Source organism: Xiphophorus couchianus, chromosome 6, assembly GCF_001444195.1.
Source record: "Xiphophorus couchianus chromosome 6, X_couchianus-1.0, whole genome shotgun sequence".
NCBI lineage: Eukaryota > Metazoa > Chordata > Actinopteri > Cyprinodontiformes > Poeciliidae > Xiphophorus > Xiphophorus couchianus.
In genome coordinates this window covers 26,660,435-26,687,653 of record NC_040233.1, presented here as the reverse complement: position 1 = coordinate 26,687,653, position 27,219 = coordinate 26,660,435, and the positions used below count along the sequence as shown (strand labels likewise).

The window sequence follows — 27,219 nt, the reverse complement described above, 5'->3', positions numbered from 1 at the left end:
GAAGTTGTGTGTCATTCAAAAGTGTTGGATCCATAGCTCTTCTGTGATATTACCAACTATAATTTCCCCAAAATGCGGCATACATCGCCGCTCCCAACTAGGCGGGGCTTGTCACTCCACCGTCTCCTGTGATGTTTGATGGAAGATGAGCGCTAGCGCCATGGCCGAATTATGAGTATATCTCAAACGTGTTTAAATCTGTAATTTTTAATGGCTTATCATGTGATCAAGCTTATTCACGTATGACTTAACATTAGCAAAATATCGAAAAGGTTTTGCACACGTTTGTAAAGGAAACACCACTTATGTCAAGTTTGTGCATCAAGCTTAGAAAAAAATCAACCCAACTGGCCAAGTATTTCATTTACATACAGAGTGTAAATTAATGGGACTTTTACTCTTAGCTTGGTAAATATTACATCTTTTACCATCACAATATTGTACATATAAGCTTGCAAAATGGCTGAATGGAGTTGACTGTGGATTTAACCAAATCTGGATTTAACTGCAACATTTTGGGTCATATTTTAATGTCACAGTGAAATAGAAGCTCAGCTGATTCAACAGTCCAAGCCTCACCTCAGAAAATAAGGATAACGAACAAAAGAAGGAAACATTTCACTCAAAACACTGAGAATGAAGTACAAATTTAACAGAAATCCAGAGACCAAGAAGAATTTAAAATGACAAAAGGTATCATGAAAATGTATCAAAAATATTTTATTTTGATATATTTGGTCATTCCAGATCTCCGATTGTTTTATCATGGTCTGTGCTTCTAAGGAGAATGAGTGCAAGAGTCATTATATTGAATACAAGGACCTGTCATAAGCTCATAATAATGCAGTCTAAATTGGCAATAAAAGATTTAACTGTATTATAAAAGGCATCATGACGTCACAACTCCATGGCACCGTGACCAATGGAAGAGCTCAGTCTGACATTAACCTGTTTGCTTTATAGCCTGATGAAATCACTTAAAAGGATCTGTAATGAGAGAACTATTTTATATTGCCTAACCAACTCAATAAAAACTAGAACATTGATCAATTTTATTACCATTACAGTGGCTCATGATACTGGAACAGTCTGCCAGAGCAGAGAATGCAGAAGGGAAGGAAGATGCATAAGGTTCAAATCTGAAGAGCGGTTAGATTAGACTGAGGGACCGAGGTGGAGGGGTCAGATCATGGAGGAACAAACACAACTGGTGGCTGATTATTACAGAGCGCATCTAACAATCAAGATGATTTCCTCCTCTGGTACAACATGAACATGTACTTTAACTTTAATTGTAGCACACATTCCGATTGCATCTTTAGGACTTAATGAAAAATGTATTTTAGATATTGGAAAATTGAAATGAAACTAACTGGAGATGACATGTTGAATCTGCTCTAGCATGAACCGCTTTCCATCCAGACATAACATATTCATTTATTGACAACCTTTGAATTATGATGCAGAGAAAAATATGTTTTGTTTTTAGGGATTTGTGGCCTTAGCAGCCTTTAGTAACAGTATCAAGATAAGAAATGGGAGAGAAGAAGAGAAGACAGGTGGCAAAGATTTACTTCTGCACCACACATAAAACTAAATGCTTCTTTATGTATCAGTTAGATTTGGCTGCATTCAACCTTCATTGTTTGTTTTCTGATTGTTTAAGAAAGCTAATCTGCAACACGGCAGTTTTTAACCCAGGAAATGACCTTTTGAAGACCACATCCGCATCTTAATCATACAATTTGTGCTTGATATCCTATCAGTACACATTCATTTTGACAACACATTTAATCATCCATAGGTACATTCTTACCTCAGGCTATGCAGAAAAAATAGGTGATGAATGATAACCTCTGATTCAAAACGTCCTACACAAGAAGAAATTAGTCTCAAAAAACCTGCACTGTTTGCAACCAACAGGAAAATTCAGCTGCACCCTCCAACCCCAGGAGGGCAGCACTAAGATGGCTTTAGGCCAAATATATTGCAAAATTAAACAAGTTTACATGAAAATGTCACAATATAGCGTAAAAGTAGAACTCTTAAGAACCTATCTAGGCAGTTTATCTGTAAAATGAAGTTGATTTTGGTTTTAGCCACTGCAAAGCTTTTATTTAAGTTACAACCATTCCTGAGTACTAACATATCAGACTGCATGAGATTAGGAAAGGGTTTAACTTTTATTTAATATTGAATTGTACCAGCCAACGCTGTTAAGCCCTCAGATCAAGTAAGGTAAAACAAAACAAAAAAAGCTCAAATAAAAAATAAGTATTGTAGTGCCAGATTACTTTTTATCACCTAATAAATCCTCGGCTAAACACAAATCTGTGCAGGATTTTCTTCTTTTTTTTCACTTCAGCTTCCCTTTAGCCCCCACCCTCCACCATATTTATTCCGCCTTTCATTTGTTTGTGCTTTTATTCAGCGTTCCAACACTGAGGCCTCTGAATTTGTTTTGGCCAGAGCAGCATGTAAACAGAGGCAGCCCCCTTCCTGCCTTGATGCAGAGACACGCCTACTGTCACCCCATGGTGATGCATGCAGTCCCTGAGAGTCCCCGGCCTGTCGCCTCTAAGAAGAGGTGTTGGGGATGTTTTAATGTTCGCCGGCAGGGACGCACTAAAGGGCACAGATCACACAAATACACCAGTCTGTCTCGGCTTAATTGCAGGAGCTGCGTACGTGTTTCTTCTGGTCTACATGGACGTCTTCTCTGAAGATGTCATCTATCTCGGCATCTTTCTTCAAGAGTAATTGAATTTCATTGATTTCTCTGCTGTTGTTGCCAGAAAATAAATACAGCAATCCACATTCATTGGCACTATGGGATAAAAAGAAGAAAAAAGCCTTAAAACAAATTAATTTTTTATTGCAGCAGCATTATTTCCCACTGTGAACTGCTCCGGTTCTCAAACAAGTGAGCTGTGGAGATATTTATTCCGATTCCATTAATCCCCACACCTGTACCGTCCAACCTTTAAACTTTTTATTTTAGCTCTGATTGCAGATGTGGTTGAGTCAGACCAGCGACTGTTTTCCTGTCTTTCTCCTTTTGAACATTCTGTGTAAAGTCATATTTATACCACAGGGAAAAAAAGAATTGGACTCAATGACAGATTATTCTTTTATGTTAAAATATAAATTACAAAAATGTCCCAGTTGTATTTAGTTCACAGGGTCAGATGAGTCTCAGTAAACTGAGATGTGCGTAACGATGAGGCTTGTCTGTCAGATGAAAAGAACCTTTTGAAAAGATTTTGCCTTCAGCTAATATTTATGTATTAAAATGTTTTTAATTGGTCTGATATAATCTATCAAATGTTGTGTTTTTATAAGGTGTAAGGGGAATTCAACAAATATATTTTTGCTTATTGAGATGGATCTTTTTAGGCCATTAATGCCAGTAAGGTGGACAACGATTTAAAAGAAAAAAAAAATCATTGTTGTCCAACTATATATTTCTACTAAATTTCTACTTTATATAAAGGTACAAATACTGTAAATATTAAAAACATTGGTTATGAACAAATAAAAAGTGAATCTTTACTTTTTTTAATTTCAAGTCAAGAAAAGAAAAGTCTTGTGTATCAGTAAAAAATAGTCAATATCATTGACAAGTCAAAACCAGAAAGGTTATTTTAAAAAAGTAAGTCTTCTGTCCTCCAACTGTGACTTAAGCTTTTATTTTTCACTTTTTATCTATGCCAAAAAAAAGATCTGATTATCATTTTTATCTGAGAGTCACTTTCAATTTTAACATTGTCCTCCCTTCCAGACACATTCATTTTCATTCATTTAATTGTATTTTAAAGCTGATTTGAAAAGCCTGACAGAGATAAATAATCTATCATTGTAAACATTGATCCACTTATCTCATAAAAGTCAAAGTTAATGTAGTTGTTGAAGCGGCTGATGCAACGTTTTTGATTTGCCAGAAAGCAAATGATTTAAGAGCCGTCCAACACATTCATCCCAGTGACTGAAAAGGTCAACGTGAATGTCCTGGAAAAGACAATTTCATCACTGCTTTACGATCAAAACGCATTCTCAGACGACTTTCAATCTACCCACACTTAGGTTTTACTCTAAGGTATTAAAATGTATTGGAAACATTAAGGTTCAAACAAAACTTTTCTGTTCAGGCCGGACCTGACTCATAAACTTAAAAACACAAACAAAAGCTGTAAGCAGTCTCAGCAGAGTGACCTCCATATCATAAAGCAGTGAGATTAGTGGCATGAAATGTGGGAATCAATACAGTGTAAACAAAGATTCTGGTGGTTGTGTGCTCGCAGCTCAGAGATCGGAGGTGTCAGAGTGGTAAATTTGGACTCTTTACACTGTAAAGCTGTCTGGGTTATACAGGTTCTTTACATTTTTTCACTCTTTGCCCTCTAATTGGTTCTCAGAGGAAAGCCATTTTGAAGCAGCTTTAATTACATCATAAAAAAATTTGCTGCAGCTGCAAAGTTCATTGTGTCGGGATCGTTCTGCGATTTCCCTCTGAGGCACAAAACCGTACAAACAGCCAGAGTCAGACTAATTCATCGAGACCATATTTGATTTTTATTAAACATATAAAACAGCAATGTTGTTGCATCCATCTTCAACCCCCTCGTCTAACTAAAGAACAGTTTATGTTTTAGATTTTTTCCACTTTCTCACCAGTTTGGCACGTGAAACACGTTGGCCCTGAGCCTCTGTTCATTGACTGGAGAAAAATATTTTTTATTTCAAGATAAACTTCTCTGAAGAGTTAATTATAAAACTGTACTTGAAATGAAGAGATATTCGTTTTTAGACTGATTAACTCAACTCACCATCTCAACTCATCTTGGGCTTGAGGGGAACTCATTTTAGGTTTTTATTGGTTTAATTAAACTGTTTTAATTAAATGATATTAGACACAACATCAGGAAATTGAAAAAATAGAAACTGGAGCATAAGTTTGGATGAAATGGGAATTATCTTTGATCAACATTTGGTAAGAATTATTTATAAATTTTCCCAGACAATAACGAGTTTCTGGCGTCATTCTGGCTGGATGTTCGGTCACTGTCACCTTACGTTGTTTAAACTTTTGGTTTCTTAGACCGCTGTTACGGACCTTCACCGAGTTGTCAACAGTAGCTGTGTTTCCAATGACCTTATAATTGTGCAATTTGACATTTCGAAAATAAATTTGCTAATTAAAAAAAAAGCTTCTGATGAGCTGGTGGCTTTAAAAAGACCATTACATAACCTTCAAACGTGAGTTTATCTGTTTCAGAGCCAGTATCGTTATTCTCTTGGAGCACTGAGTTTATTCCTATATTTTAACCATCTAGCTGCTTATTTGTGGTGATGAAGAATGTTGAGGTAGTCCCCCATTTTTACTTTTTTATTTAATGTTCTGGTATTGGCAGTTTGACAGCCGGTTTGTAGGTTTGAAAAACTCACCTGGACACCTATGAACACCCTGCTTGTCACTGTGGCCAAATACCTTGAACAGTTTTGTCTCATCTGAACCTCCAGAAGACTTTTGGTTTCTGCAAATTTCAATCCAGCTTGTTTCTATAGACAGAATCTTTTTTCTTCCTGTTTCTATTGTGATATAAAAAGGACTTTCCTGTGGGCAGTGATAGTGTTCCAGTAGTTTCCAGTTCATGACACACTGGAACCTTGTTGTTTTCTAACCAATTTCATATCATCTGAAGCAACTACTTCCAGACTTTGGCAATGATTTTAAATATTTGGCTCAAACTGATATTTGAATCTGTAGTGTTTTTAGAAAAATCTCCAAAAGATTTTCTTAATGCAAATCTAAATTTTTAAGGATGTTGAGTTCCTTGGACTTAGTATTCATAATCCAAAGAGTGCTATAAAAAATACTTTTAGGACAGTTCCAATAAATAATGAATCATTTCATAAAACCCAATCCCACATTGGACCGTTTGGTGTGTTAGAAAGCATGTTGGCTCAGAATCTTGTAACAACTCTGTTTAACACTCAGAATCAAGATGGATAAGAATCATTTTAAATGTGTGGTAATACTGAGAGCCGGTCTGATTTTCTCATTTAGAGAGCTTTATCATACATTAATGGTGCTATCACATGGTTAATTGTTTCGTGCATGAATCATTTGATTCAGAATATTGATTGAAAGGGCTTTTGTTATGAGATAAGATGATTTACTCGTCCAAACGAACAGCTCTGTGGATCAGTAAGCAGAGACTCTCGACTAAATCTGAGAAATCCATTAAGTCTGCAGCAATCAGTCAGAACTTTATTACTCTGTTTTCATTTTGTGAATTGCAAAAAGTCAAATGTAAGGAAACAAAACGGGTGGGCATGTAGAAACAGTCCTTTAAAGATACTTCCTGTTGGAATATTAAGACATTTGTAGCTGGAGATGTTTAGACATTTATTAAATGATGAGGCGATGTTTTAAAAAAGCAATCTTAGTTTCTCATCTCAGATTTAAAGTCTTTGTATTTTATTTACTAGAATAACAGTCTTGCATCCCGTGCCAGCCTGTTTTCACCTGCCTTCTAGCCATAACCCCTAAACCCAGGTGCTTTAATAATCTGAACGCGTTTATGAGTCCTTGTCCGAGCCCATAGATCAGTGTCAGCGTGCCGACCTGCGAGAACATCCGTTAGATCTGATATGGACTAATGAAGGCCCTCTCACATTACCTCTGCTGTCAGTCAGACACGCTGTCGGTTAATCATCAGCATCTCCCTCATTAGGAGACACAGATTCCCACGGAGATTGGCTCTGCTGTCCTGCTGTAGCTGCTGTCCTTGCAGTTGGAGCTCTGTGATTTACGGAAATACGTTACAGAGCCTGTGCCAATGTGACAGGTTAAGCTTTTATTTCCATGTCTGTCTGGAGTCAAATACAGTTTTCTGAAGGTGTAATTAGTAAATGAGTGGTTCTTACTGATTAAGATCTGAATCTCCACCAAAGTGCTCTTACATAAATGATGTCAAACATGCTTCAGATAGTAACAAGAAGTGTGCTGGTAACACTTCATTTGAAGAGGTGTGCATAAGACATAACATCTGTTATGAACAAGAAGAAGCCTTCATGAATGTTTATGACTGTTGTCATGACGTCTCATTTGATAAATTGCGACACTTTTAATGCACTTTTTAATTAAACTTTGCATTTAAAGTGTCATTATTTACCAAAATGACACTTCATGACAACAGCTGTAAATATTTATGAAGGCTTCTTCATGTTTATGACAGGTGTTTATGTCATGTTTATGACAGTGTCATGTCAGTCTTATCCACATCCCTTCAAATAAAGTGTTATCGTATGTTTTACTCATTTCATAATGAAGCTGCATTTGACTCCAAAAACTTCACCCTTATTCATGTAATTGTTAAAGTTAAAAAGATTTGGTGATTTCTTGAATTTGCAGAAGTTGATGGGTCCAAGCGACCCTAAAGGTTCATTCTAGGCTCTTTTGTTTGTTTGGTCTTCCTGAGGTCTCACCTTTTCATTGCTGCTGTTTGTTGACATGACTTTATTCTGTCTTCGTGTTTGCAGACAGAAATGAGAGAAGGAATAAATCTGGATCAGTGGCAAAATGTCCGCAGGCTCGGCTCACATAGTTTAACTCTCTATGGTGATTAGTCTGAAAATCTTCCTTCCCTCTCCCATCTCAAAAACAAATGAGAAGTTAAGTGTTGTTCTGTCAGCGCAGGCTTACCAACTCATTTGCAGTCTGAGTAAAATCATAGCCGTGCATTTAGAGCCACATTGTCTCCCGGCATTGTCCTTTCCATCTGCGGAGGGAGGCGCAGTCGCTCATTACAGCAGACTGACGTTACAGCTCGGAGCTCTGCGACGGAGACATGAGCCAGAAGTTAGACACTGTGTTAATATTTCATTGTGGTCACGTATCCAGCAGACAGAAAATGACAGTTTGCTCAGGCGTGTGAATGAAGATATTGTATTTGCTGCAAAGAGATTGTGGCAGACAGCTTTTCTCTGAAGTTTCCCTAATTTAACCAGTGAAAGCCTGCTGAGCAGCTAAGATTTACTGGACAAAAGTCAGGAGTTGATGAAGTGCCTGAAATTTCACGTTTTTCAAAAGAAAATTAGAAAAACTTAACTTTTAAATATTGTAAAAGTTGTTTTATTCTTCAGCACCAACACTTAAAGTTGGGCTTAAAAATATCACTGCCTGCCACTGATCCCACATCATCTGGCTGTGGAAAGAAAACATAGTCTTTGCTATTTGGAGGTGTTGTGGATCTTCTGTGTTCTTTGGAGGTTTCTGGACTTAACCGACTGAATGGACATGTTGACCCAGAACGTGTTTGAGGGTCTCTGTATGTCCTTCAGGTCTGGGAAAACCTTGGTGTCTCCAGAATCAGCTGGGTAGTGTTGTTTGGTAGAGATTTCTGGGTTTCATGCCTGTGAGCTCAGCAACTTGCTTGCAACCAAAAAAGCAAACTCTGGTTCACCTAAAAACCTTGACCTTGGTTCAGTTGAAGTGAACTCTGGTGCGATTTGTGAATGCCAAGAGGACCGGAGACAGCTCCAGGAGCAGCGGACTGTCGCTCAGGGCATTCTGGGTAAATACAAACAAATCAAATGCAAGAGTCTAGCGCTAGAGGGAGAAATGGGTCATGGTATTTTACCAAGGACAAAAGAGAATTTCTATAACTGCTAAAATCTGATTCTACTCCATTTTTGTCTACATTTTGCAAAGAAGGAAGTTGCGCTCTTGTCTTCTTTGGAGATTCTTGTGTCGTTTCCTTCAGTGGTTCTTGATGCAGCGCCACCACAGGCGAGGGAAGTCAAATGATTCAAAGGGCTTGAATAATTTGACTCAGTGCAGTATGAAAGAGAAGCACATCAGCTGAGAATGTGAAAATGTTGCCATTTTGGTCTCAAATCAAACTGATTCTACAGAACTATCAGGAATAAAAACCTGGTTGAGCTGCTGTTCTGGTAACGTCCTCTTTAATGTTTTAGAGCATCATAACAGCCATGTTTAGAGTTTGTCCCCAAGTTTTGGATTTCTTGTACAACATATTTAAGTCTCATGAAAGTCAGATACCTAACTTAAAATAAAACTAAAATGCACTCTGGTCAAGAAGGTGAAGTTTGTCAAAAGGAACTTTAGATCTCATTTGAAATCTTTTTGAAAACTCGTCGCTTCCCCTGGCACATGTTGAGCCCCACTTTCCCTAATGTTCATCCGCGATCTGTAAAATAAGAGTCTCAATGTAAAAGTACTTTGAGTAATCGGAAAAACCCTGAAAGTGCTTTATGAATGCAGTCCATCTACATTTGATGTCATGTTTTACGTAATTAGAGTTAAGTGCAGTGATGGCTCGGGGATAAATCTGGTCTTTACTCTGACTGAGCGGCATTTGATCTGACAGGAGGGATATTTTATCTACACCCAACCACATTTTTTTATGTCTTTACTCTGTTGTCTCCAGTTGCCAGGTTTCACATGGTCCCTGTGAAGACTAAGTGGTAAAGGGTATCTGTTGTGTTTTGTATAACTCTACATCACGTCTCTTCAAGACTTGTTTTCCATCGAGGTCAGCTGTGATTGATGAGTCCATGTCCTCCACTCTGCAGGAACTGTGTCGGCAGCGCATGTCGGTCAAACCTTCCGTGGACCGTCCTGAGCCCATTTCCTCCAGGATCAACAGCGTCTCATCTCAGTTCAGCGACGGCGCTTCGGCCATCAGCCCCTCCGGACGCGGCAGCATCTCCTCCTGGAGCGAGGAACCTGCCCACTCCAACATGGACATCTCCACTGGCCACATGATACTGGTGAGTCTCCAGTTCAGTCGCTTTACTGTTATTTCGCTGACTCATCTTTCACTTCTAAAATTATGCATTTTGTGATCATGAAACATTTCAGATCAAAATTTAACACATTTTAGATCTACATTTCAATGTTTGTTGTCTATGAATTTGCTTCACCCATCTGTATTTTGGGTTATTCAGATTAAAACATGCAACTGTTTCAGTAATGAGCATCAAAAGTCATTTCAGAGGGAAGCTTTGAACTTAAATTTTAAAAAAAACTTTATAAGATGAGGAATTATGTGCTTAAATACTTAATTCCTAATAAAAAACAAGTAGATGGAGTCTTTAATCCTGCAGATTATATTTCCAAAAGTTACATCAGTTTTGATGTCTAACAGTTATTAAAACAAACAACAAGAAACTTTGTCTTCACTTCTTCCTACAAACTCTTTGTGTCTTGATTAAACACATTCTGCTTTGTAGAACTGAAGTATGGTCTATGCAGTAAAAGCATGGACTTTAAGGACAACCTTTGGCCAGATGAAAGAGAATGTGATGCGTTGATGGTCAGAAAAATCCACTGAAACATCATCCCAAGTCAAAGTTTCCACTTCGAAAACTTTGACTCTGATTCAAGGGAACATAAACAAGGGAATAACCAGATCTTTCTCCTGGGTCATCTTTGTGATTTTATGCTTAAATTACTGCTAAAGTATTTCTACTTTGCAGATATTACCTTCACGGCTCCTTCTCAAAGTTAAAAAAACATATAAGCACAATGTCTACATGTTAATGTCCATCATCCATGACCTGATAAAGCGTCCTTTGCTCCCTCCATCTTCCTCTCTGTCGTTCCTGAAAGCTTTTTTTCGAGAGCTAGCTGAACTATTTTGGCCCTGTGTGAAACATGGCCGTCTGCTTTTTCTGCACTCGCAGAACATTCCCTTCACGTGCAAACACACACCTCTTGTTCCTCTCATCTTTCCCCTGTACTGCGTGTCTCTGCGCCTCTGTACATCTCATTACACCCACAGCTTCTATAAGCAGCCCTCTCAGCCTCGTCTGTTCCCGCAGATAAAAATCTCGATTGAACCTCAGTTGCATTCTGTCGAGTGCCGTCGTAATTTCGATGTACAGCTACTCACTTCAACAGCCCACCTCCTCTTCATCCCTCCCCTCCTCTCTCGCTCTCCATGTATTATGAAGCTGCCGGCGAGATGTGATAAAGGAGGCTGCTTCTTTTCTTTTTTTCATTTTTTGATGTGTTCAAAGATTCTAATTACCCATGAGATTTGTGTACGGCTGAAATGACTCCCTCTGCAGCCTCTGCAGCGAGTCCCTCTGTTGTTCCACGCAGGCACACAATCAAGCTAAAATATTTCTTTGACAAGCGCAGCCACAACACAGAATAGCTCCTGCGTTTGAAGTGCTGAGGTTATATGTGGCTGTAAATAAATTTGAGTTTGTTGACAAATAGAGGTGAACATGTTCAGGTAGGTTTTCTTGCCGATCTGATGAAGCCGATATAAAGAATAAAATGAGTTATTCATAATTACACACTAAATTAATTCATTTAATGCATGGGGTCAAGGTACTGGCTCACATTATGCAGTATTAGAATATTTGTAATATGTAAATAAGGTGAGGAGTTCAGCTGGAATTGGAAATGATGTCATTCTGAAAATAATATACTATGAAACATTGTTTTAATACTGAGATATTACCATTCATAAAAATTGTATAGTGATATTTGGACGACATGCCACAAAAACCTAATTACAGAATGTATAAACTCTATTAAAAAAACAAGGTTTGGTAAAACTGAAAGTAGTTTCATCAAAATTTGTAAATGTCAGATTAGGTAACGAATAGATTTAAAAAAACAGATATTACCTTATAGATCACATCTATATTGATGATCAGAGTCACTCTTAGTTGTAGAGTGACTCTAGTTAGTTGTAGTGTGTAGTTGATCAGAGGAAACTTTGAGCTTCCTTGTTGAATTTGATCTTTCTACCTCGTCTGACCTGCTGGAGTCAGAGCCACAGCTGCCTTCAGCACCATGGACAGCTCCTCTTGCTCAGTGATGCAGGTCTGAAGCAACGCTTCTATTACTGTCTCACAACAGAAACAGAAGCGTTGAAAAGACATAGCAATCCCTGCTCCAACACTTTTTATGCAGCCAAAATGTGAACCTTTCGAAGCTGAAGGAAGTGTGATTTGTTCTCTAATAATTGTTCACAAATATCAATTATTTGATATTACTGGGTTATGAGAAAAGAAGTGGGTTTACAACCTGGAGAAGAATGAATATGCAGACAGGATTCCTGCAAGTTCCCAAAAACGGTTGAGAAAATGTTTACAGAAATGATTTTTCATAACATGGGAGGAAGGGCAGTTAGTTCACAAACCGGTTTTAAGCAATAAAGTAGATAAAGATACATCCAACCGTGGTGACCTGCAGATGATTGTGAACTAACCTGCATGGATCACTGCAGCGTTCCCACCCTCTGCCCAGGTTCTGCTTTGGATTAGGAACAGGACTCAAAACATTGCGTAATCCTCCTCACGCCCTCTCCTTGCACTCTTTGAACCATCAGATAAACTGCAGGCCCATCGGACTGCTTCACAACGTCCTGCCTCAAGCTGTTAAGATTTAATTTATTTTATTGCTAACATTCTCAGTTTTCTCATCTTTTTTGTGTTAATCTTTTCTATTTTATCTCATTTTGAACAATAACTTGCTAAATGATTGCAGAGAAATGCTTTGAGTTTATTGTCAACCAGAGCACAGTGTGTTTCTGGACTGTAGTGAAAGTTTTGACGTGTTGTCTGAGGAATCCTCCATGCTTATGAAAACTCACAGTGACTGACGCATATCAGCGCCATTTAAGTGCCTCCTACTGTTGAATGCAGGAGAAAAAAAATCAGAAATGTGAACATGCATTTTAAGGTGAGCCAATTTGCTTTATTGCAGTCTTTCAAACTACATTACATCATACATCATCTCCTGCTGCTCCATTTCCCTCTCTCCTTTTTTATACTTTTGAATTAGGCATTATTCTCTTTAATTCTTTCTTCCATCCTTTTCTTCCTGTCATTTATTTTTTTTCTATTCTGCTTTGTACCCACGTTTTGGAACAGTGCCTGTTTGTGTGACTGCTCATATTTCCATTTCGCAGTCAAAACTGTCAGCCGTACAAAAATATTCACACTTACAAGAGACCTCATTTCGAATTCCCACCATGATGTTAAGTGCAGACAGGAGCCACAGGAGCAGAGGGTTTCCTGGCAACAAACCTGGGCCCCGGTCGACATGTTTGAGGGGGAAACTCGAGAGACTGGAAACATTTTTCGTTTTTTTTAGGAGCGATATCACATCAGGAGTCACAATCCGTTGCGAAGCAGCAAGAAAAGAAAAAGCAAATATTTGATCTGACGGTGCAGCCCGTCCTCGGATGGGCAACTGCTGAGCAATTATTAAGAAACTACAACTTAAGAGGAAGAATTGACATTGCCACTGATGAGTTGCTTTCCCCCCGCTCAAATATTAATTGCCACTTGTAAACCTCTGGCAAATTGTGTCATCTTCTACTCAGTGACTTTAATATGAGGAGAACTAGCTTTCACCATCTTATCCAAGTTAATGTAGCTCCCCCGTGACGGTCTCTTCGAGGACCCTTCACCACCCCCACATCCTCTTTGCTTGTGTCTTAAGAGGATTAGGCCACTCTCTATATAAAGCACATTATCTTGTCCTTTGTTGCTGGCCAACTAAGTGTCATAGATTATATTGCTGCTGGAGACTCCGCTGAGATTTGCCTTGCTGGGAATGTGTCTCCTTGCTTTTTCGTCGCTCCCCTCCCGGCCAGGCGGGACGTGATACGCAAAGTTGGAGTAGGTCACAACGCAGATGGGGGGAGGAAGAACCGGCTTCGGGAAATGGATGTTAAATCACTTTAATATGGTCAGCTGAAGAGGGGAAAGACTGAGCTGCAGAGACGATGTACTCATGTAACGGGATGATGTCAGCTTCTAAAACTGAGGCAGCTGCTTCTGCAAATAAAACTGGATGTAGTTTTATTACCTGAATTATGACTCTATGTATTAAAATCAAACCATGTCCATGTATCAAACTGAGGCTCACTGGATATTCTCTCTTTTCCTGACCATCATCTGAGTGAGAGAATCCCTGTAGACTCCCTGAAGTACTACGATCTTCCTGTCTGCCTGCAGTTTGAACCTAAACACGTCGCCTTCAACATGTCACGATTCCTAAACACATGGAGGTGCTTCCGTGTGATTGGCTGACCCATCATTTCTTAGGCTTGTGCATGTCTGGCTGATACAACACGCATCTCTGATTCAAGAAAAAAAAAAGACATAATATGATTCACCGGTTCAGATCTATCATGATGCAGATCTATTCAGTATTCAGTTAACCAAAGTAACTGATTATAGCTGATCAACTCAAGCAATCAGCTAAGATTCCTCCTATATTTTACTGGTTTTCCAGGAATTACTCTGAGACTCAGACCTGGCCACAGGTACGCCTGATATTCGTCAAGTTAAGGATGACAAACGCCAGGGAATAACTGAAATCCTCAAATACTTGAAAAAACCTCCTCCAAAATTGCTTATTTTAATATATCAAACACCAAATGTACCATAATATGTATTAATATACACAGTAGAAACTGTCTTAACTCCACCACAGAAGCTAACATTCACCATCTTCCTTATTTACACTCTTGGAGGTACAGCCAATCAGCATCAAGAAAAGTATATGGTTCTCCTGGATTGGCTGTCAAGTAGCACTGCACGTTGGTATTTTAGTTTCTCAAGCTGCATTTTCTCTTGAATATTTTACATATTGTCACCTTCCTAAAATACTGATCTATGTCGGGATTTTTTGTTTTGTTTTTGCCAAAGGTGAGTTGGTTTTTTGCCTAAAACATCTTTTAGAAAGAAAGAAATAGGTAGTGTTTTTTTATTTATTTTTTATTTTTTCCAAAATCACTTTTGGCAAGAATGCCATAGACCATTATTTTAGGAAGGTGATGATTTGCTCTAAGAAAAATCAGTGAATAGGTGAAGGTGCAGTGCATGTCGACCAGCATGGAGAGATTTGTGATGGGAATGTTCAGATGTCCGAGAGGATATATATAATAAATAAATTGGTAGAAAATGATGAGCTAAAGCATCTGTCTGATCCTATTTTGATGCAACTGTCAGATCATCACCATTAAGCCATTTTTAGGCCTCCTCAATTTATTCAAAACTCAAAAACCCTTCCAGAAACCCTAAAACCTTTGCCTGTTTTAAAAAGACAAAAATCATATCTGGCGCAGTGGAAGATGGTGGGTGGTTTCACTTTTCCTCTTCTGGAAGTATCAAAAAGACATGGTTTATTAAGTAATAACAGAAATAAAACACTAAATAAGAATGTGATAAAGGGCAGAGTTGCATGCTGGCCTCTCTTCCTTGCTGAGTAACTGTGTCCAGCTGTGATTTCTTCCACCCGCTTCCCCTTTTCATTCGCCATCTCAGTCGATCCAAAATGGCTCCTGCATTATGTCACCTCCCATGCGGCCTTGATTTCATGCTGCTGTTTCCTACAGGTGCTTCTGGATGGTGCATCAGAGCCACAGTGGCTCCGGTAGCGTTTTTTATTGAGCACCTTTGGCAGCTGCGCGCCTCCTCCCTCCCCTGCTGTAAGGGGATTATTCAGTGTTTGGCCGCCACATGGTGATCTCAGCACCTCCTGATTGGATTGCAATAATCCCTTTACACAGCCACAAAACCCTATTACTCTGGCATTAGAGGGGAAAAGGGGAGGTAGGGGGTAAAGGGCGGTTGGAGGCAACTAATTTGGACAGTGCATGTTTGAAAGTGTCTTCTGATAGATTCGGGTAAATTTCTGTATGTTTGTTTCATGTGAGTTGAATTTGATTTCTGCTTCCTGTTTATTTCTGTGTTTTTCTTGTTCTGTGTGGGTGGACTTGTTCTCTGTCATTATTTGGACCTCCTGCCATTAATAAGCACAATGCAGGTTGAGGTTTGCACCATCCGACCTCCTGTTACATCATGGCTGCTTTTAGCAAGTATAATGGGGGGAAGCGACCGCAGGAAGGAACGGCTAATGTTACACTGTGCATGTCATCGCCAACTGGGCACACAGAAAGACCTAACGGCCTATTTTCCTCCATCTTCCTCAGCTGCTGCTTCCTTTTTATGAACAAACTTTTTTTCACTTCAGCCTGGAGCCATTAGGCCTTTTTTGGAAGCTAATTCTGATTAAGATAAGCCCCTCGTTTGTAATTGTCACCATAAATCACCGGCGGATCCATTTAAAGAACCACCCCACCTCGTTTCGGACTCTCATCTATTAAAGACGATGGCCGGTATTTTGCGTGCGTTCGCCGCCGATTCTCGACTCAGAAACAAAGCCGCATCAGATACAAGTGGAAAAGCTACGACTTTTCCACTTGTTTTGGTCTGGAGCCAAGTTACTTTAAGGGCGATTGTTCAAAGTCACCTTGCCGCCTTTAATTATGAAAACTGGCTGAATGTAGGTAATAACGAGGATGAAACTCGCCATCATGACTCAGAGCAGGAGTAGATTAAACAGGCGCGCAATGATTAAAATGACATTGGTGCATCTAATAAACTGAAGAAATTATGCGTGTGGACATGTAGATATGAGGCTAATGAGGTGTCTAAATGATTTGTTTTTCTTTTAATCTTCAGAGAAGATCATCTGAAGAGAATCTTCATGTGGTTCAGAAACACGGTTCAGCTTGACTATTCGTTTATTTAGTGCCACAATTTTTCTGGATTTCTTGAACTGTTGAATATTAGATCATCTCCAAATGGAACATAAATTCTCCTTATAAAGGTTATGTTCTTTCATAAAAGAACCAGAGCCTTGTTGCTCATTCTGTCAGTTTACTCTGAAATTATAAACTACTAAATTTAATTTTAAGATAATTCTCAAGGAGTAAAATGTATGTATTTTACTGTGATTTTAAGATATAGTCATAATAATCGTTTTTAAAATGTTTTCCCACAATGAAAGCCTTTGAAGTCTTTTCCAGATTTGCACACATATCATAATTTTTTTCCCATTCTTCTTTGTACAGTAACTCAATCCCAGTCAGTTTAAATGGAGATAATCTGTAAATATCAAATTTGAGGTTTTACCACAGATTATTAATTGTATTTGAATCTGAACTTTGACTGGGCCACTCAAACACGAGTATGATTCAATGTAAGCCACTCCGTCCATTGTTAAACCCTTAATGGATAATAGTGGTGCATTTATGGCAATGAGAACAGCTGATATTAAGATTCTTAGTCTCTCAATTTGGGGGTTTCAGATTTAAAGAGGCTCATTTCAAAACAATGACATTCTCCTTCCTATTCAGTGTGTAATGTAAATTTTTATGTCACAGAATCAGATTAAAATTCATTGATCTGTACAAAATGCTGGAAAGTTCCTAAAGGAATCTGTTCAATGTTTGTACTCAGAACTGAATCTCCTTCTTCCCCACATGAATATTTTAACTTTCTGCATTTTCTCTTCTTCCTGCCTCCTTCAGTCTTACATGGAGGATCACCTGAAGAATAAAGACCGCCTGGCGAAGGAATGGGAGGCTCTGTGTGCTTATCAGGCTGAACCCAACGCAACCACCACCAGCCTGAAGAATGGCAATGCAAAGAAGAACCGCTCCACTGCTGTGGTGGCATGTGAGTACAGCTCAAACATGTCCTTGTTTTATTTCCTTTTTGATAAATTACAGTACAAAAGTGTTAAATTCCCCTTATTTCTTTCCACTTTACAGTGAAGAGGCTAGAATCTTAAAGTGGTCTCGATCAATAGTTCTCTCGGTTTCTGAAGCTTTTCCAAAGCTTTTGTTTTTTTTTAAACAAATCTTTAAGAAAATACCCACCAACTCCGACCTAATTTGGGTGTTTCACCTCCTGGTATCATTCAGACATGGAGGTGTTAAACTCTCGTCTCTGTTTTCCAGGCCTTTTCTCTATAATCAGAAACTAGGAGCAGATGCAGCGAGCAGAAGGGTTGTAAATTAGTTTTCTATTAAAGCTCTCCTGCACAGGCCTCATCAATGATTAAAATTTCTAAGCCTTTGTAGAAATGGCTCCATCTAGAAAAAAAAGGAAAAAGTGCTGTCCCAGTCTCTGCAGCGGGCCGAGGCTTAATGAAATCCAGATTGTGAACTGGGAAAGCGGTTTGTCGAGAATAAATTGCGCTTCCAATTTGAAGCACCTTAAGCTTCTGTGAGCATGAAAAAAAAACTGAACTGTTTTTGCCAATTTGGCTGGTGAGGTTTGACTTGTGTTGAATAAGAAAATTCTTCGTTAAAAAATGAAGCAAAGATGATGAGCAGCACATCTGCTTGAAGCTAAAAAGAATCTTTTCAAGTCACTTGATGCAAAAGTCACCATCTTAGCCCTAAAATGTCCTTGGATTTCTGCTTGTACTTCTGTAATCTTTGGGATCAGTGTGATATCCCTTTGATTAAACCTTTGACACATCAGTGCGCCTGCAGTTTCAGAGCTTCACTGTACAAAGTTTGAAGTGTGGTGACAATTTGTTAGATCTTTTTGGATGAAGGGAGAGATTTAGGGATTAACCCATCAAACTTCAAGGAGCATCTCCAGTTTTTTTCTTCCCATTCGGCTCCACCAGTTCAGTCGTGAGCTGAAGATTAACTTGATTCATTATAAGAGAAAATGCAAGTTATGTTTTAAAAGTTTGGTCAGCAGATATGCCAACTAAACATTCTGTTTTCATACTAAAACTTGCTTGAGTGAGACAAAATAAATGCTGAATCCTTCATTTTTCTGTTCCAGATGATCACTCCAGAATCACCTTGAAGGTGGAGAACAGCCAAGGCAACTCCGACTACATCAATGCCAGCCCAGTAGTAAGCACCTCATCTGCTTCCTAAACTCTGCATTTCATTCCCCCGCCCCCCCGTGGGGCGTCACAGCAACACAAGCAGTCTACCGTTGCCCGATGTAAATTTTGATGCAACGCTTGCTTAACTTTGGTGGCAGACTCGCAGTGAGCCCGCGTTCTCCGCCATGAATATTAACGATCTCCATACAGCAGACACCCCGGGCGGGTGTTCGTTCAGAGGGAGGACATGCACAGGACTCGCTTTACATTTGGTGGAACTCAAATTGATCTGCGGGGTCTTGGGAAATGATTGTTTCTGACCTTGGGTTATGCTAATTCAATGCTGCTTTGTGTTTACTGTTGCGCCTGTGCTCGGCGTGCTGAGCCCCGTTCTCGGCACAGTACCGATTTAAGGAGGGAAAGCAGCCTGCAGGAAAGAAACGGGTGGGGGAGGGGGAGAGAGAGAAACAGCCATGTGAATTCAGTAAGTGAGGGAATCAATTTGGAAACCAGTGTTGGAATAGTAGGTTTATGCTTCCCTCGAGGCAGATACACTGGTATTCCATTAAAAGCAACAGAAACACTATGCATTTGAAATCTGGGCGCCACACCAAAAAGTGGCTCACTCTCTGCGTGTGTGTGTGTGTGTGTCAGCGAGAAACCAAACAAATCAAAACTATTCGAGAACAAAAGAGCAACTCTGTTGAACGTTAAAAATGCAACAACTGATCCGACACAGAAATCAACACATGAAGCCGAACATGCCCGAAGAGGAGCACAAGTTCTGCCGGGGTGCACATGCATGGAGCAGTAAACACACCCCCACACACCCTCACACACACCCCTACATAAAAGAAATAGCAAACACCCACACTGACACACGATCACTGTCAGGCGTACGCTCCCACCTCCCACACGCTCTATTAATACAGCATGGCTGGATGTGAACGTATGGCGGATGCTGCGCTTATTTGAGGAATTTCCTCCATCCTTCGCTCGCCCACGCTCCGACCAAAGGAAGAGGACCGTGTTTGGGATCTTCTTCCAGCAGCCTGTCAATAACCATAAAACTCGTTTATTTAAAAAGGTATTGGCTGTGGAGCTAAATATAATTCGATTCCCTGCTGTCATGTTGGATAAACCGCTTGGTTCTGATTCATTCATTGACTCATACTCTTAAAAATTGAAAAAATGTCATATATTTTTATTTTACATATATGTATAAATAAACATATTTATTTATCAATCTTTTTTCCAGAAAATAAAACAAACGCCTAGAGGTGATGCTTTAATTTGGGTGATTACAGCTGCTTATCAAAGATTGCAGGGCCGTGTCTACGATTTTTCTGGTCAGAAGCCACGTTATGTAAACAGCAGATTAGTGAGGAGGTAAATTTACTGGCACTAGTCCTCACATCCCTTAAACTTTTTAACATTTGATCATTTTAAAATCAAAACGTCAATTTATTTTATTGATATCACATGTGATGTGCAGTGATATGACATCTAATAAAAGATTTGATGCTAAATATTTAATTGGAATCTTGATGTTGAAACAAATGAGATAATTACAGTTAGGGTGAAAAAAGATGTTGGGTTTAGGATTCAGTTTGTAATTGAGTTTATTTGCGTCGAACTGATGCATTCACAACATGCGCCAAAAGGTATTGTAACCAGAAATAGTATAGTTACAGACGGTTGCTGGAGCCTCCAACAGTCAGTCAAACATGAGCAACCCAGAAGAAACTCCGTATTTGTCTTTTAAAGAAGAAATCTAAAGGGATTGTTTTTGGGGTTTGCATGCAAACAGACGTGTTGAGAACACATCTGAAAGTTTTAGAGAAAGTAAGTAGAAATAGACGGAGCAAAAGTTCTGTTTTGTCCTTTAATAGGAGCCATTGTTGCTCATCCTTAGAAATAGCCTCAGGTGTCACGCGGCTGTAACAGCCTCCCTCGTTGTCAAACTTCCTCCCAGACTTAAGGCTGAGTGATGGAAACAGCCACTGGATTTGACTCTTTCTGTCTTAGTGAGGAAGAGACAAAAAGCCAGCAGAAGGGATAATTACATGTGTCACGTCCCACACGTTTGCTTTTTGTTTAAAGCAACATGTCTGAAAGGTAGTAAGAAAGACAGTTGTCCTTTTCCAGCTGCATTAATGGCAGGGTTTTATCCTGGAGACACTTTGACAAGTCAGAAAGCATTTTGTCTCCGCTGAGATGGAAAAGAAGAAAAAGAGATGTTGGGAGATGGAGACAGGTGATGAGTTTGCAAAGTCTCCCTGATCCCAGGATCTTTGTTTTCATCATCTTTTTCTGTCAGTTTTACCCATTCTTTATCTCCAGCTTTTTCATGCAGCAAAGCTTTTTCCTGAGGAAAAGTATTTGTCAAAAAAGTCTCCAGGCAGGACATCTGGAGAAGTTCATAGCCAGATGATTTGAAGAGTCCATGCTGTCTGTGTTGTGCTGTGAGAGTTTTAAAACCTCCATTAAACTGGAAAAAACACATTCAATTTAGAAAAATATTTTACTTTCCATAGTTTTTTCTAATATTTAAGAGATAAAATCTTATTTGCAAAAGAACTGCATTTTCTATCAAACCTGTAGACAACTGTGTTTTACATTCCCAATACAGACCCCACATAGTCAAATCACTGCTTTTCTTGTCCCTAGAACTTCTGAGATGCCAAAAAATCTTTAAAACTTTTTTTGCGCTTTTACAAACAGAATAAAGGCATCAGAGATCCAAATCTGTGTCGAAATCTGATCTGACGAGTCTAAATTTTTAGCAGCTGATCCAAGTTGCCAAGTTGCTGATCCAGATGCCACCAAAATACTGGAAAATCAGAGGCTAACGTTAGTATCGCTGTTTCACATTTTGATTTATGTGCACATAATAAAACGGCACCTGAATAAACTAACAAATAAGCTGACTATGTCAATGTTACATATCGAAACAATAATAAAGTGAGTTTTCCAGACATGTTTTCCCAATAATTCTGCATTAGATCTCATTTATGGGGCTCTATGGGACTGCAACAAGGCGTTCTTCTTAACTGAAACATCATAAAAGAATTTGAATTTCCTTTTATGGAAACTTATTGTCACAAACAGGAGAACAGCCCCAGAACAACAAAAGTAGATGTAGGATAGACATAAACCTCCAGACCTCTGCCTTCATTTTCTAGCTGATGTTTTAATGAGCAGAGCCCCCCAGCAACATGTCACCTTTTTTCCCTTTTCTCTTTCTTTTTTCTGCCTCTGTCTTACTACCTTTTAAGTTCATTAGACATTCATTATTGTTTGGCATTCACAAAAGCCACCGAGGACCATTAAAGACAATTTGGTGTGCGGAAAAGCCCGAGAAATTATCCTTCTTCCTTCTGTAATTGCCTCCAGTTAAATTGGTCGCGCCAATTATTACATTTATCGTACAATTTGCATGCTAATAAGCGGGGGTGTCACTCACTTCCTGCGCTGGTTCTGCTCGCGCTCCGTCTGCCGTCTCCTGCTCACGACGCCTACACCATCCCTCTGCACTTTTCATTAAGTTTGAGAAGAAGTTGAGTTCCTGTTCGACCTCTTCTCTGCAAAGCTTCCAGCTGTGAACAGGAGGACGAGGAGGGGAGAAATGGTGCTGTGACACGGTAAATGGACTACAGTTTCAACCCAAAATGGATTCAGGCTTATAAAGTTCCATTCTTAGGTTTGGGTAGTTTTAGAAATGGTTCCCTCGATTTGTCTCTAATGTTGCTAAAGGTTGAAAATCAAAGAGAAGCTTTTTTTTCCCAGCTTCATTTTCATGGCTCTGCTCATTAGATTTTTTTCTCTTTCTGTGCAACAACGTGTAGAATGTAATAATGAACCCTAAGGCAGCTTGAACACTTTCAGGCCCAAATTTCTTCACATACTATCTTGTTAGTGAAGTAGAAAGAAAATAATACATGATTCCAAATTTTTTTTTTTTAGAAATAAAAAACTGAAAAGTGCGATGTGTAAAATATTCAGCCCCCTTTTCTCTGAGTGCAACCAGTTGCCTTGAGAAGTTGCCTGATGACTGCCAACCCTTAATCTAATCTAATCTCCAGCTGCTCTGTGACGCCTCGGAGGTCGGTTAAGAGAATATTGGGGAGCAAACAGCATTATATTTGACAGAATATGGAAAAGTTCAAGAGATATTAATACTTTTGCAAGCCACTGTATGCATAGATTAGATTACACCAAGTAATTTAGGATTTCTTTTGTGAGGTAAATAAAATGTACGCCAGACTTTCACATTGCCACTTTTGACCACTTTGTTGGTCTACTCCTTCAAATTCTAGTGAATTTGACTGAAGTTTGTGGTTGTAAAAAGAAAAAAATGTAAAAACAAGTTCAAGACTTTGTATATGAATACAAAAAATTACATGAATTTAAGAAATGAAGAGAACAAAGCAAACAATCTGTTAATCCTTCACTTCCTCTCTCCCTACAGATGGATCATGATCCCAGGAACCCGGCTTACATCGCCACTCAAGGTCCCCTGCCCTCCACTGTGGCTGATTTCTGGCAGGTAAAGACACAAGAAAATCCACGTGCACAACACATACATATACACCATTACAACGAAAATCAATACACCCCCCTTAAACAAGAGCTAGCCAATTTTTTATTAGAGCAGCAACTCACACAGGAGACCGTGTTGTTTTGTGGATGTCATTATTAATCCCTCCTTCCACATAAGGCTCAGTGCCTCCACCACAGCGGCGCACACAGACATGTGCAGCGGTCGACAGTGCCATACATCGTTAACGTAGGAGGTGGAAAACCCTTTTCCCGCTGTCTCCAATGTTGGATTGGGTTTGAATTGGAGAGCAGAGGATCGATAAGTTATTTTAGCCGGTGTTGGGGTGGAGGGTGTTTGTGCCGGGAGGAAAGGTCGCCTTGTCAAACAAGTAAAGTCTCTGTTAGGTTTGGAATTGTGCAGGTAACCGTGAACGAGGAGCAGAAAGAAAATAAAAGTACTTCAAGGTAGAGCACGTTCTCTCAACAGTTCTGGAATAAAATCCTCAAAATAAAAGATGAAAACAATTTTATTTCACTCAATCTGAAATGAAAAGGTTTTGTCAAAGCACAGAAAAACAAACGACTTACAAGAGTAAGTCTTTTTAGCTAAAGTAATTTAAATGTAGGACTTACATTCTCGGCTCTACACAGTTCTGTCTTAGTTGTTTAATTCCCATCTGTTTGACATACATTTTACTGAATTTAATTACATTTTTTTGTAATGATTTCAATCCAGTTCAAGATAATTATAATCCATTTCCAGCTCCAGTCTTGCTTAAGACAATTTAGTTCAATCTAACTCACCCTAAATAAATTCAGGTTGCCATCTTTCAAAATGCATGCAATCAAATTAGCTGTTCTTTAAGGACAAATAAAATGTGATTTAATTCCAGAAAATTCAGTCAAATTCACTTGAATATTCAAGGTAATTAAAACACAGTTGAAGCCAAATTGTTGCAAATAAATAAATTCTAATTCTTCCCACCTCAAACAAGTTAAACTGGAATAAGTAGGTTCTGGTTCAAAACAACTGATTTCAAAAATATTCAGTTCACATTCAGCCAATTCCAAAGAATCAATAGTTCATTTCAATCCAAATAAAACTCGTATCTATTCATTCTTTTCAGTGATTAAGAGTCAAGTTCAAGTCAGTTCAAATCAAATTTACCTATATAAATAATTACAGTACACTGTGTCTGATGCAATTTTAGCAATTGATCTAATTTCTCAATAATTTTCTAATTCAGTTGAGCTCAGTGAATTATAACTCACTGCACAGTAAAAGTTTATCTACTGGTTTATTTATATTAAATGTGGGATTCTTATAAAAAGCTACACTGTAAAACCAATGCACATAGTTTTCATGCAGAACTCAATTCTGCATGAAAACTAAAATATTAGGGTAAATCATGCTGCACTTTTTCATTCATACAACAGAAAATCTCATTTACCTCATTCGTAAGAGCTGAAATATTTCAGTGGCCATTTCCAGCGGTCATTGTGCGAGGTAAAAAACAGATGTTGAAAAATCTGTGCTTGAATTGTATTTAAAATAAAGTCTGCTAATAATCTTGCAAACCCAGAAATACATTCAGCTTCCATAAATTTTGGTTTCAGCTGACCTGAGTAGGAATGCTGCCCGCCTCTAAAATGAACTCAGTGAAAATGGAGCACTATTAAATGCTTTAGTAGTACAAAGACATTTTTGTTAATTTTTACTGACAGGAAAGCTGTTATTTAAAGAAAAGATGACGGCTAGTTTGCAAAATCCGTTTAGAAAACATATATAGAGCACAAAGCTTTATGCCTTCAAACCATAGAAGAAAAAGTTCAACTCATATGTGAAAATATGCATTTGGCATCTTTAGATTTACCAAATGGTAAAGGTGAACCTGATGTTAAAAACCTTTGATATCTACACTGTTATGAGGCCTGAGGAATCTGCGAAAGTCAGAAGCTACAATACGGCATTAAATTAGATATTCATTTGCTGATGAAGTTAAATCAAAGAAAAGATTTAAACCAAAGCAGAGTTTAAATCTGAAACCACAACTGTTAAACACAGAGGTGGACCAATTATACTATAGGCTGTTGCTTGTGATACGGAGCGAGAGGATCTGTTAATGGCAAAGAAAGAATAAATTAAAAGAAATACCAAAACACTGTGAGAAATGGTGATTTCATTTAGGGAAGATAAAAATTTAGAAGCGTTTATGCCGGCACAATGTTCCTCAATGGATGAAAAAAAGGTGCAAAAATATACGTAAAGCTATAAATCAAGTGAAAAACTAAAACTTCAGCTGTACATGCATCTGTTTCTGCAGGTGAAAACATCTGGAGCTGCTGTTGGTTTTACACTGCTGCTCATTGGTTAACCTCATTTACTGTTTCATCAGATTTCTACGTTTCAAAACTGGCCAATGTTGTTACAACACATCCATCATGCTGCAGATCAACCTGCCAGACTTAAAGAATTCAACATGAAGCGCTCCTGGTGCACTTAACTTTAATACCTGAAAATATGGGTTGGAATAAAATGTGTATTTCACAAAGCTCAGGTTTTGATAAAGGGAGCTCGTCCACGCGGCTCCAGGAGAGTTCTCACCCTGTCAGCTAAAACAAATTAACACCATTTCTCAAGAAAGTGCAACGTCACGACTTTGGATCCGCGAGGCTGATCAGTAAAGGAGAAGGGAGCACAGAGGGAAGGGGTGGAGAGGGGGCTGTAACTCAGAACCGACAACAATTAACATCGGTTAAATCACCATCCAATGAAGTGCGCACGCAGCCATCTAGCACAGTCATGTGAGAGCGCTATTGTTTTATAGCTCCCATTAACGGATGGCTGTTATCTCTGATCGGAGAGGAATGGATCTCCTGAGCGGCGCGGCCCGCCCAGCTGTGAGAATATGGCCGCCATCAGGAAAAATACGAGCGGGAGCCAACGTTTCGCTGTCGAATGATCCAGTTGAGGAACAGAACGGCCTTTACAGCAACAGTAATTACTTTTCATAGCGCTTGATTTCTAACCAAAGTCTGAGAACGTGAGCGTTCTTTTTCCCTCCCACCCACATAATAGACTCTTCTGTCCTTACAAAATAATAGCAATCTGAATAAATGTAGACTAACATACAACTGTGTGGGTGAGTGGAGATCCGTGTCGGAGTCCCAGTTGGCAGACTTCGAAAGGCTCATCTTCCATCTTCCAAATAAAGCTCTCTGCCACTTCACACGAATAACTCTATGTACCAATCTGATATTAATATCTGCATCAATCCCTATATTTAAAAAAAATTCTAGACCAGGTATCAGTGACAATGTGCCCAATCCATTAGGGCAGATCTATCCAGTCAGATTCTATGCTTTATGCTCTGAGCGACATCATGCTTTATTTATTTTACATTATATTTAGAATTCCTAATTCCTCTTTCTGAACCATTTGAAAGAAGGTTTGTTGCAGTTTACTTTTTTCAGGCAGTCTACTCATTTTCTTTTGTCAGTTTCAGTTTCGTCGTTATTAATTTTACATTGGCTGTTATATTCCTCACTGCACTGACTGAACAAGTGAAGGTTGTGTTTAGGGGTGCACCGATTGCAGTTTTCTGGACGATCGCAAATTATAACCTTGAAATTCAAATTTTGGATGACAGTGATTCTTTTTGTCTGAAATGTTGTTAAATATAGCAAGAAATGGGTTGAGGTGGTAACAGTATGGGCTGGTCGAATTATCAATGCACCCCTAGTTGTGTTGTTTCTACATGTGAAATTGGCCCAGCTTGTAAAGCTGTTGGTGTATTTAAGTATTTAGTACTGGAGTAGCATTATCAAATAAATTTGTATTTCAGTACATTTATGTCTGTGATAAAAATAAAATCAATTCAGCACCGTTTTTCTGTATCAAATCGGTATCGGCTGACACTAAATCTCGGTGTTGTTCATCCCTAATCTATATGATAGCCATCTAAGGAATATTG

The 27,219-nt window shown here is 38.9% G+C and overlaps 1 protein-coding gene across 2 annotated transcripts in view; it reads left to right on the top strand.

Moving 5' to 3' along the window:
- LOC114146631 (receptor-type tyrosine-protein phosphatase N2-like) overlaps positions 1-27,219 on the top strand; it is a 186,334-nt gene that overhangs the window by 137,361 nt on the left and 21,754 nt on the right. For both annotated transcript variants that reach the window (XM_028020895.1, XM_028020894.1), the window contains exons 14-17: positions 9,601-9,798; positions 17,379-17,526; positions 18,655-18,728; positions 23,175-23,252. In XM_028020895.1, coding sequence (XP_027876696.1) covers positions 9,601-9,798; positions 17,379-17,526; positions 18,655-18,728; positions 23,175-23,252 — 498 coding nt within the window. The remainder of the gene's footprint in view (positions 1-9,600; positions 9,799-17,378; positions 17,527-18,654; positions 18,729-23,174; positions 23,253-27,219) is intronic.